At 44.9% G+C, this 12,996-nt stretch overlaps 1 protein-coding gene across 1 annotated transcript in view; it reads right to left on the minus strand.

Annotated features, from left to right (window-relative positions):
* The window catches only part of LOC144689330 (potassium channel subfamily K member 12-like), an 81,573-nt gene extending 73,554 nt beyond the window's left edge, over positions 1-8,019 (minus strand). The window contains exon 1 of the mRNA XM_078556366.1: positions 7,683-8,019. Within this exon, the coding sequence (XP_078412492.1) occupies positions 7,683-8,019 (337 nt within the window). The remainder of the gene's footprint in view (positions 1-7,682) is intronic.
* Positions 8,020-12,996: the final 4,977 nt, after the last annotated feature.

Genomic DNA, 12,996 nt, shown 5'->3' on the forward strand with positions numbered 1-12,996 from the left:
TTCTGTGATTCTGTGACTCTGGCTTCATTCCTGAAAGTGAAAACAGATAATCCCTGCAAAATGCTTCCCTCTGTTCCTGACCATGCAAAAGAAAGAGGCCCAGACTGAAACTCATGCAAGATAAAAGCAAAATACTGCGGATGCTAGAAACCTGAAACAAAAACACAAATTGCTGGAAAAACTCAGCAGGTCTAACAGCATCTGTGGACAGAAAGACAGAGTTAACGTTTCGAGTCCATATGACTCTTCTTCAGTTCTGAAATTCATACATGCTCTTTATCATTGATATAACTATTCCCAAACAGTTACACAGATGTTGTGCTGCTGTGATCCCAGAAATACCTGACTAATTTTTCCCTTCAATTTTTATCCTTCTCACCTAAAGCTGGCAACTTGTTGTGGGTCACTGGCCAGCCTGGATTTCCAGCATCCGCAGTTTTTTGCTTTTATCCAAGTAACTGCTTGTCATGCATGCCCTGAAATGGTGAACATATACGAACATACGAATTAGGAGCAGGAGTAGGCCATTCGGTCCCTTGAGCCTGTTCTGCCATTCAATAAGATCATGGCTGAACACTCTTCCATCTGAAGTGGACCTCAGTTTCCAGCTGGACTGGACTGTCCAGCTCTGGGTCAGTATCTCTGTTCACCTCAATAGCGATTATTGGAGGTCTTCATCATGCTCTATATTTGGAAGGTAATTTTATATCCTTCAGTGAGCTTTTTAAAACACTGATTTTTGACAATCTTCTTTTCGTAACTATTGTATGAATAGCTGTGATTCACACACATGATGTTTTGTACATTTAGGTTGTTACCTTCCTTTTATCAAAGCACACTGACATACATTTTGTGAAGCTGTAATATATATTAATTGCAGCGAGTGGTTCGAGTCTGGAATGCACTGCCTGGAAGTGTGCTGGAGGCAGGCTCAATCAAGGCATTCAGGAGGGCATTAGATGATTTTTTCAACAGAAACAATGTGCGAGGTTATGGGGAAAAGGCCGCGCAATGGCACTAAGTCATAATGCTTATTTGGAGAGCCGGTGCAGACACAATGGGCCAAATGGCCTCCTCCTGCGCCAATAAAAATTCTGTGATCTGATGCAATCTCAACCCCACATTCCTGCCTACCCCGACAACCTTTCACCCCCTTGTTAATCAAGAATCTATCTAGCCCTGCCTTAAAAATATTCAAAGACTCTGCTTCCACCGCCTTTTGAGGAAGAGAGTTCCAAAGACCCTCAACCCTCTGAGAGAAAAAATTTCTCCTCATCTGTATTAAATGAGCGACAGCTTATTTTTAAACAGTGACTCCTAGTTCTAGATTCTCCCGCAAGATGAAACATCCTCTCCACATCCACCCTCAAGATCCCTCAGCATCTTAAAGGTTTCGATCAAATCGCCTCTTACTTTTCTAAACTCCAGTGGATACAAGCCTAACCTGTCCAACCTTTCCTCATAAGACAACCTTCCCATTCCTGGTATTAATCTTGTAAACCTTCTCTGAACTGCTTCTAATGCATTTGCATCTTTCCTTAAATAAGGAGACCAGTACTATACACAGTACTCTAAATGTGGCCTCACCAGTGCCCTGTAGAACTGAAGCATAACCTCCCTAATTTTGTAATCAATTCCCCTCACAAAAAGCATTAACATTCTATTAGCTTTCCTAATTACTTGCTGTACCTACATACTAACCTTTTGTAATTCATGCACAAAGACACCCAGATACCCCTGAAACTCAGAGCTCTGTAATCACTCCCCATTTAGATAATAAGTTTATTTTTTGTTTGCCAACATTATACTCCATTTGCCAGATTTTTGCCCATTCACTTAACCTATTTATGTCCCTTTGTAGCCTCTTTATGTTCTTTTCACAATGTACTTTCCTACCTATCTTTGTGTCATCATCAAATTTAGCAACCATACCTTTGGGCCCTTCATCCAAGTCATTTGTATAAATTGTAAAAAGTTGAGGCTCCAGCACTGATCCCTGTGGCACACCACTCATCACACCCTGCCAACCAGAAAAAGACCCATTTATGCCAACTCTCTGCTTCCTGTTAGCTAGCCAATCTTCTATCCATGCCAATATGTTATCCCCTACACAATGAGCTTTTATTTTCCACAATAACCTTTGATGTGGCACCTTAACAAGTGCCTTCTGGAAATCTAAGTACAGTACATCCACCAGTTCCCCTTTATCCACAGCAGATGTGACTCATTCAAAGAACTCCATTAAATTGATTAAACATGATTTCCCTTTCACAAAATCATGTTGATTTTACCTGATTGCCCTTGAATTTTTTAAGTCCCCTGTTATAACGTCCTTAATCATAGTTTTTAACATTTTCCCTATGACTAGGCTAACTGGCCTGTAGTTTCCTGCTTTCTGTCCCCCTTCCTTTTTGAATAAAGGAGCCACATTTGCTATTTTCCAATCTAATGTAACCATCCCCGAATCTAAGGAATTTTGGAAAATTAAAACCAATGCATCAACTATCTCACTAACCACTTCTTTCAAGACCTTAGGGTGAAGTGCATCTAGATTTGGACATTTGTCAGCCCGCAGCCCCAACATTTTGTTCAATACCATTTCCCTGGTGATTGTAATTTTCCCAAGTTCCTCTCTCCCTTCCATTTCCTGCTTTACAACTATTTCAGGGATGTTACTTGTGTCCTCTGCAGTGAAGACCGATGCAAAATACTTGTTTAATTCACCTGCCATCTCCCTACTTTCCATTTTCAATTCCCCAGATGCACTTTCTATAGGACCAATGTTCACTTTGTTAACTCTTATTTCAATATCTATAGAAACTCTTACTATCCAATTTTATATAACTAGCTAGCTTTCTCTTGTACCCTAATTTTTCCCTCCTTATTAATCTTTTTGTCACTCTTTGCTGTTCTTTATATTCTTTCCAATCTTCTGACTTGCCACCTATCTTTGTGCAATTATATGCTTTTTCTTTACGTTTGATTCTGTCTTTAACTTTTTTAGTTAATCACAGATGGTCGACCCTTCCCTTAGAATTTTTCTTTCTCATTGGAATGCATCTATTCTGTGTATTCTGAAATATCCCTTTAAATGTCTGCCACTGAGCCTCTGTTGACCCATCCCTTAACCTCATTTGTCAGTTCACTTTAGCTAGCTCTGCTTTCATGCCCTCATAATTGCCCTTATTTAAGTTTAAAATACTAGTCTTGGACGCACTCGTTACTCCCCCAAAATGAATGTAAAATTCAGTCATATTATGATTGCTGTTACCTAGGGGTGCCTTCACTATGAGGTTACCAATTAATCGTATCTAATTGCGCAATACCAGGTCTAGTGTAGCCTGCCTGGATCCAGAAGGTGCTGCTCTAAGAAACTATCCCGAAAAGTTTCTATGAATTCCTCATCTACACTACCTTTGCCCATCTGATTTTTCCAGTCTATATGTAGATTAAAATCCCCCATGATTATTGCTGTACCTTTCTGATAAGCTGCCATTATCTCTTCTTTTATACTCTGTCCTACCATGATGTGGTTAAATTAGGGGGCCTGTACACCACTCCCACAAGTGACTCCTTGTCTTTATCATTTCTCATCCCAACCCAAACCTTCTACATTCTGGTTTCCTGAACTTAGGTCATCCCTCTCTAATGTGCTAATACCATCATTAATTAACAGAGCCACTCCTCCACCTTTTCCTAACTTCCTGTCCTTCCTAAATTTTTGTAGCATCTAGCCTTATCTGCTGATTTACTCTTAGATTTATAGTCTCTGTCCCTTCCTGTTAAGGTCTGTTTATTATTTCCCATATTAGTACCTTTCTCTCTTGCTTTGTCTCCATTCTTTGGTTTACTGCATCTTCCCAAATTTGATCCCTGCCCCCATTATTCAGTTTAGAACCCTCTCTACTTCCCTAGTTATGCAGCTCACGAGGACACCAGCCCCAGCACGGTTCAGGTGTAGACTGTCCCAGCAGTACAGATCCCACTTTCCCCAATACTGGTGCCAGTGCCCCATGAACCGAAACCCCCTTCTTCCACACCAGCCTTTGAGTCACACATTCTTTTCTCTAATCTTACTGGTCCTATGCCAGTTTGCACGTGGCTCAGGTAATAATCCAGAAATTATTACCTTTTAGGTTCTGCTTCTTAATTTGGTGCCTAGCACCTCATACTGACTATACAGAGCCTCCTTCCTCATCCTGCCTATGTCATTGGTACCTACATGGACCACGACCACTGGATCCTCCCGCTCCCATTGCAAGTTCCTCTCCAGGCCTGAGTGAATGTTCCGAATCCTAACACCAGTTAGGCAACATAGCCATCTGGACTCTTGCTCCTTGCTACAGAGAACAGTGTCAATCCCCCTTGCTATACTATCCCCTACTACCACTACATTCCTTTGTGCTCCCCCACTTGAATGACTTCCTATACCAAAGTGCCATGTTCAGTCAGCTCATCCACCCCGCAGCCCCCACTCTCATCCAAACAAGCCAAAAGAACCTCAAACCCATTGGACATTTGCAGAAGCTCATGCTCCTGACCTCTGGGTCCCCTTACCTGCCTCAGCTACAGTCACAACCTCCTGTCCCTGACCACCTTCCAAATCAGAAGATCCTATTTTAACTGGTGCAACTGCCTCTTGATACAAAGCATCAGGTAACTTTTCCCCTCCATGATGTATCGCAGTTCCACAGCTCAGCCTCCAACTCAATGATTCTGAGCCGAAGCTCCTCAAGCCACAGACACTTACTGCAGATGTGCTATCCCTGGATAACATTGGTATCCAGGAGCTCCCATATGCTGCAGCCATGACAAATCACCTGTCCTGCCATACTTCTGTGCTTTGATTAATTACTTAATTATTTTATCCAATTATTATTTTCTTTTATGTATTTATTAATCATATCACAAATTCCTGTACTATTTTAAACCTTAAGAATAGAATAGACCCTGACTACTTACCAGATACTCACCAAACAGTAGCTTCTTTCCCTGTAGCAGAACAAGAACCAGTTCCTACAGGGGGAAAGAATTAGAAAAAATAAAGGAGCACCTCCCTCCTCACCGAACTTCCTCATCACACCAAACTCTCACACTCAATTAATGTCGCACACTCAGCGCTAATTGAACTGAGAATGTCTGAATTTACATGTTCTAAACAAAAGGACTAGCTGAGCTCAGGTACAGCATGACCAGTTCAAGCTAGTCTCCTTAATTAACTATTTCAGCTGCTGCCAGTGGATAGCTTCTATCTTCCTGCTTAGGCCCCTGGATGAGACTTAAAATTTAAACAGTACTTGCAGTTACATGGCAATATTAGATTTTTAGAAAGATATTTCCCCTCAGCTCATCAAACTCTCAAACTCTGTTGAGGTCACATACTCAGTGGTATATGGTACACTTTCCAAGAAGAGTCACTGGATAGTGTTTGGAAGTGTAAATCCCAAATGATTTTTTTCCCTTTGATAACCTAGGTACACCAATGCCAATTGTGATGGTCCCTAGCACTAACATGCCTGAGATCAGTTAACTTAGCAGAAGAAATCAAATATGGGCCTTTCTAGCCTGCCAAAAATGACACTGTGGGTCACTATAATGTTAAAGCGCCATATAAATCATCAAATTCTTACAATGCTGAACTACATAGAGATAATGGTCACTAAACATTCTTAAGCTGCCTGGTGTTAATATTCAAAGTGTTATATTTACAAAGATGGAAAGGAATGCATGATGGCACCTGGTACAAAGAACTCTTTGGTATCTACACTCATGGCACAAATTTCCCTGAGGTTGAAACACAATTACAAAGACCAAGGCTATTTGAATATAATCAAATCAGAAGCAAAGGTCAAGATTCTCAAATCCCCTACACCATCAGCACTCGAGCTGTACTGGTTCAAGGAGAAGGTTCAGCAGCAAGCACCTTTGCAGCACAATCAGAAAAGGGCAATAATGCAGACTTGTCAAATCCCAAGAACAATTCAGAAAAAGGCCACTGACTTGTGGTTTTGATAGAAAATGGATGATATCACGGACCTTAATGCCAAAGCTCCAGTAAAATTCCTGGAAAATCTTGAAATTCTGTGCATTAGAAATTGAACATAAGTTATCAATATCAATGAATCATGGACACACTTTTGCACCAATACAAATTGAGTGCACCATGGGAGGAACGGGTCTGCATGTTTGGATAAACAAGCCTTAACATTCCAATAAAACTATCTAGCCCATGGAATTTACTCAGTGTCCTGCTTAACTTTCATCCCTCAACCAATATCACCAAAAACAGATTAACTGGTCATTATTTGTTGTGGGATGCTGCCAATGTAAAATGTTTTGCTCTTTCACCCATAGAAACGCAGCATCCGTACTTCAATTTAATTCACTGTACATAAAATGCTTCCTGGGAGAGGCGCTAAGATGTTAAATGATGGTAAATCTGACCTGCTACAGTGCAGCTAATAGGAGAAATAAAATATGATGTATTTCCATAATTTGCATCTCATTGTAGTTTGGCTGGTGAAAAAAATTCCGCCACATTCTACGTGAGTTGTACCAGGAAGCTGTTTCAGTCTGAGTGGAAAATCCCGCTCACATTTTCTTAGAGACACTTTTGACCTCGCACTCTCTCGCATCCTTGCTTTTCTCACACATACATGAACATAGTCGGCAATTGCCAGTGCGTGAGCGGATGGCGGCTTTACCCTCAGCTCAAACATTTATCTTGGAAATGTCCGGTGTGATTTTAGCAGTGAAGTTCTTCCGTCTCTTACACTTTTTGCTATAATTACACTTTGTCAAAACAAACGACAGCAAAATCTCCACGATCCAAAGGCAAATATAACACTTCACAGCTAAATCTTTTTTAAAAACCTGTTTTTTTTTCATTTCATACAATTCATCATATTTGATAGAGCAGTCCAAAACAGTGCAATCAACAGTGAGCTTTGCCATTGCCATATCTGCATACACCCAAAGACTTCTTTCTCACGCTTAGACTCATTCACACACTAATTCCCATAGCCAAAAGCACAAGCAGATTCAAATCAACTCACACAACAAATATTTGCTGTACAGGCACACACTAAACTCACATGCACAAACCACGCATAAATCTATTCTTTCTCTAACCTCAGATGTTTGCATGTTACAAATACGCCAACTCACAGCAGGTCATCCAAATGCACACAGTGAAATTTACGCTCAGAGATTAACACTGATAGGAACATAGGAGCAGGAGTAGGCCATTCAGCCCCTCGAGCCTGCTCCCCCATTCAGCTAGGTCATGGCTGATCTACTTCAATTTTCCCCGCACTATCCCTTGATGCCATTAGTATATGGAAATGTATCGACCTCTGTCTGGAACACACTCATTGACTGAGCCTCCACAGACTCACACACTCAGACTCACTCCATATGGGGACTTGCACTCGGCCAAGAGCTTTAAGAGATGCTCTTGGATAAGTGCACATTCCCCAGGTAGAACACCCGCTTATTGAAACTCTCCCACTGATACTCTTGACACTTTCATTCGCACATCCTCTCGCATTCACTGACGGTTGAGGCTGGACTGGCAGCCACAGACTCAGGTGACCCAGTCAGATAAGGCTGACAACCCTCCTCCAACACTCACTCCCCCATCCCCTCCCAGCCTCGCCCGGGCTGCGGAGGGAGCTCCTTACCGATAGTGGACACCACAGTCCCCACGAAGTAGAAAGCTCCGGTGAAGTCCCACCTGGGTCTCAGGGTGTCGGCGTGGATGCCGGCGGCGATGGCTGCCTCGTAGTCCCGCAGGAAGGCGCTCAGCTCGCCGGCGGCGATGTCGAACTTGTCGGCGAAGTTGCGCACGGTCCGGTTCCACCTGGCCCGAGCCTCCAGCTCGGTGGGCCGCTCGATGGCCGAGAAGACGGCGGCGCCGCACAGCAGGTAAGCCACGATGAGGAGGGCCAGCAGCACGAAGCGCCCGTTGTCCTCGTTGAGATGCAGGAGAGCGCAGCCCCGGGCGCTGGCTCTGCCCATCATCCGCCGATCAGCAGCAGCGCCAGCAGATACCCTCTGCCAGGGGCACCCAGCGCCCGAGCACTCATCAACCAAACTTTCAGTGGGGGAGGGAGAGTTGGGGAGATGGGGTGGGGGGTGGGGGGGGGGGGGTGGTGTTTACAAACTTCAGCGGGCAAATATTACCCTGTTTCCTCCCCACCCCAACCACCCCCCCACTCCCAACCTTTCAGCAGGACCCGAATTCCCAGCCGACTTGACCCCGAAGCTCCTGCGCTCCCCGATATTGGAACAAGACGTTCAGTCTGAATTCATCAGCTCTCTGGAAATAGGAGGAATGTCAACTGCGGCTCTACACGATTTTCCCTCCAGCATCTCTTCCCAAAACCCCGAGCTGGGAGGTGCAGTCACCCCCCTCTCTCCCCTCCCCTCCCCCCTGTGGTGGTTTAGTTTCTCCAACATTCACAAAGCCCAGTCGGTCTGCAGCATTGCCATCTGAGCTCCGAAAGGCAACATCTTTGGGTCCCTCCAATGCCGTCAGTCAGATCGATTTTTAATCTTATCCTCCACCTCCACCCCCCCCCCACCCCCAATAATCAGCCTATAACTCGATCAGCTTTAGCAAGCCTCGAACCCCAGTTTGCAACCAGTTGTTAACGAGGTGTCATACTTCCAGTGTCCAAATCAGGCTGGCCTGAAGGCTGTGGGGTGGCGCGGAGAGGGGGTACCCGGCACACATTGGCAGAGAGTGGAGGGCACTGCCTGCTGCCCTTCTCCAAGAACATGTCAAGTCCATCCCTATGTGAGAGTCTCCTTTGGAGATGTGGCCAGCCTGAAAGAGAGAGAGAGAGACAGGGAGAGGTGAAGGGAACTGAGAGGCGGATCCCTCCCCTGCACAACCAGCCCCAACCTCCATTTCAGCACCATGGACAGGGCTGCGGCTCAGCAATTTTGTTTCCCCGCCCTCACTCCCACCTCTGGCCTTTTTCAACACTTACCCCCCCCCCCCCCTCCCCCCCCCCCCCCCCCACCTCCCCCCACACACACCACCCCCCCCCCCCCCCCCCCAGCCCCAACTCCAGAAGTGAATAAAGTGCCCACGCTGTCGAGGGCGAGAGCTTCATGCTGCCAATGTCCGAACTTGCCCAGCTACTCGCCACCCGGCCATCCCAGCAGCATCTGGGCATCTCTGGGAGCCGCTTTCTCCAGCCCGGGTTTACCACGGGGGTCGTCAAAGGCAGGAACTTTCATTTCTTGTGTCGAGCGGCTTTTCTTATGAGCCTGCAGGAAACTCTCAGCTCCCCCGCCACCCCCTCCTGTTTAAACGAAGTTCCCCAGGCAGTACCGAGCTGTCCAAGGTACAGGTTCACATCGAGTGAGCATTCCCCCGGCCAGGCTGAGTATAACATAGGGTATATGAAAGCCACAGCTAAACTGGGCTCACTTCCTCTATTAGCTACAGATACTTTTCAATGTTATTGATGTGAGTTCATGAAAAATATGGCGTTTCCACGGCCCCCTCTCCCCGCTTTGCTCTATATATATATAACCAGAAACAAAAGTAAATCACGCGTTTTCCTCCCCACCCCCTCTATTATCAAACTACGAGGTGTGAGATAATCCTAAATGGCCCCATTAAACATTAACCCGGGAGGAAAGCGGTTCCACTGAGCAGCGTTGCCCGGGAGATGTGTTTGTGAAAGATTGTGAACTGTCGGCTGGATTTCACACACCAAGCAGGAGCTGCTGGGGCTGTAACATCGGGGCTCAGTTATCTGGGACTAACCCGACAAATCACAAGCGAAATAATTTTTTTAAAAAATAAACCACACAGAAAGACAGTGGACATTGCGATCTAAGCGGGCCGTGTTCTGAGACTTAACAGTTCAACGTTAGGTTGACATTAAAACCATTTAAAAAAAAACCCAGAAAGATCAAAGGGGCGCAATTCGCAGAGCGGGTGAAAGGTTATTTAACCTGCTTTGGGATCCTGGATCCCAGGAGCCACTCTTATCAAGGATTCCCCTGGTAAGAAGGGAATTGCTTTATACTGGGATAGCCGGTACTGGGTAACAAGATAGTTTTGCATCGAGACCAAATTCCTATCATACGGTTCATCATTTTTACCGCGATTTATTTCTTTTTTTTCCCCCCCATTTTCAATGAGGAGGAAAATCACTTCTTGTTCATTGACTCTCCCGACAGCAGCGAAGAGCATGTTGGCGCAGGGCACACTCCAATCCCAGACCGACCTACCTGGAATATTATCGCCTTCCAACCGGGTCAACAGAGGAATCAGGTCAACGCTCCCGGCGCAAGGGGTTTGCCAGTTGTTGACATTGTTCTGGCCGCTTTAGCCGGCTTTTCCCTGCAATCATTTCACAAGAAACCCCTCCTGGGGTCTCCACGCTGCCTACATCTGTAGCGAGGCACGTGGTTATTTCCAATTAATACTTCAAAACAAATTTCAAAAAGGAATGCCCAGCCCTGTGAAAACACAAATCTCCCTGACATAGTTTCTGTAAATGTTCCAATTGGCGAGATTTCCCTCTCAAGGGCTGATGTTGGTTTGCCAGGCAATTGCTTCATTTTGCTGGGTAGTTAAGTTCTGAATCGCACCCATTGCTGCATTTAACCCTGCAGTGTGGGCTCCCCAGGGTTACATATATTCATCGAGCCCCCCTCCCCCCACACCCCTGGTTAAGCAGAACACTACCAACAGTTCAACATCTAAATATTTCCAGGGTTCGAGCGGCCGTGGCGCAGCATTTACCGCCTGCGCTTCAACACTCTCAGGGGGGTTAGGGGGTGTCAGGGGTGTTTAACCCAAGGCTTGACAGCCCCGTGGTGGAGTTATGCTCCATCCGATACCCAACCGGAGCGGATCCACATCAGAGCGACCCCTGGATCTGGTGCGCACGGCAGATTCCGGCTCCGCGGGAGCTACAACCGCAGCGTGACGCCTGCGAGGTTTCCTCGCCACTGGCTGACACGAGATGAAACCATTTCCCTCCCTCCCGCTGCTAATACCCGAAATGAGGCGGGAAAGCCACCCACCCACCCAGGCAGAGACTCAATTGGTGCCCTGCGTGCGCGACCAAAGGCAGCTCCTCCGCTGTGGGCTGACATTTATCACAAGCTGGTGCCGCTGCCCTGGGATCCCTGAGTTCAGTTGCCTGGGTTTCCATTGTTCGATATTGTTACCAGCCTGTTTGGGGCCATTAACGTTTAAAGCAGAAATCCAAACACCCAGTCATTAAGGGACAGAACTACGTCATAAGATTTCATGATTTTTAACAAATTTTCTTGTACGTAAAGAGAAATCAGACAAATCCTAAGCACCCCTAACTTAACATTAGTTTGTAAAGACACACAAGAACCACAAGAAATAGGAACAGGAGTCGGCCACACTGCCCCTCGATCCTGCTCCACCATTCAATAGCTTCACTGCTGACCATTTTCCAACCCGCTCCCCTTATCCCTTAATTCCCTGAGACACCAAAAATCTGTTGATCCCAGCCTTAAATGTATCCAACAATGGGGCATCCATAACCCTCTGGGATAGCGAATTCCCAAAGATTCACAACCCTTTGAATGAAGTAATTTCTCCTCATCTCAGTTCTAAACGATTGCCCCGTTATCCTGAGACCATGCCCCCATGTTTTAGATTCCCCGACTAATGGAAACAATCTCTCTGTGTCCACCCTTTCACGCCCTTTCAGAATTTTGTAGGTTTCAATGAGATCACCTCTCATTCTTCTAAATGCCAGAGAATATAAGCTGAATTTACTCAGCCTCTCATCATAGGACAACCCCCTCATCACAGGGACCAATTTAGTGAACCTTCACTGCACCATCTCCAATGCAAGTATATCCTTTCTTAAATGTGGAAACCAAAACTGCACGCAGGATTCTAGATGTGGTCTCACCAAAATCCTTTACAGTTGTAGTAAAACATCTTTATTTTTGCACTCCAATCCCCTTGCAATAAAGAACAACATGCCATTTGCCTTCCTAATTGCTTGTTGCACCTGCACACTAACTTTCTGCATTCCTTTGACAAGGATACTCAAGTCTCTTTGAACATCAACACCTTTTTCACACCTTTTAAAAAATAATCTGTTTTTCTATTTTTACAACCAAAGTGAATAACTTCACACTTCCTTACATCATACTCCATCTGCCACCTTGTTGCTCACTCACTTTACCTGTTTATATCTCTTTGCAGCCTCTCTGTGTCCTCCCCACAGGTTACCTTCCCACCTAGTTTGGTATCATCAGCAAACTTTGATATATTACACTCTGTATATTCATCTAAGTCATTAATATAGATCAGTATGGGATGACATTGACTCAGAATGGTGCTGAAGAAGTTCAGTGGAGAACCAGACATGGCTCAGTGCAGAGCATCCCAGGCTCAGTGTGACATTGGAAGAACTCACTTCGGCACTGAACAAACAAGGCAAAGTTTCAAAAGATTCAAAAGTTTGAAATGTAGTTTATATTTTTCCAAAACATTAGTAGTAAGCTGACAGGACAGTTGATTTGCATTGGCCAGAATGTGACATGTAGTCAGCAGTATAACTTGGGTCTGTTAGCCCCACATTGCTGTCAGCCATTTGAAACCAGATGTTATCAGGAAATTTTTTTAAAAAGCAAAACTTTTCTGATGAAGGGTTGCAGGTCGGAAATGTTAACTTTGATTCTCTGTCTACAGATGTTGCTAGACCTGTTGAGTGTTTCCAGCATTTTCTGTTATTTTGTTATATTATATGTTATAATAGTATCACAATGTGAGATCAGGAAATAAGGTTTTAGTTTGTGTTATAGGACTCATGGTGATGTTGTCTTGGTGAATCTATCAGGATTTCCCTGTTGTATTTCTAATGGGCTGGCGGGGTTCAGAAAGTACCGTAAGTGTGGCATGCAAATTTCATCACCTGAATCCTGAGACTGTTGTCTGGTCACATATTATTTATCTGATAATGTGTTACAAGG

The sequence above is a fragment of the Cetorhinus maximus genome, chromosome 14, assembly GCF_964194155.1.
Source record: "Cetorhinus maximus chromosome 14, sCetMax3.hap1.1, whole genome shotgun sequence".
Taxonomy (NCBI): domain Eukaryota; kingdom Metazoa; phylum Chordata; class Chondrichthyes; order Lamniformes; family Cetorhinidae; genus Cetorhinus; species Cetorhinus maximus.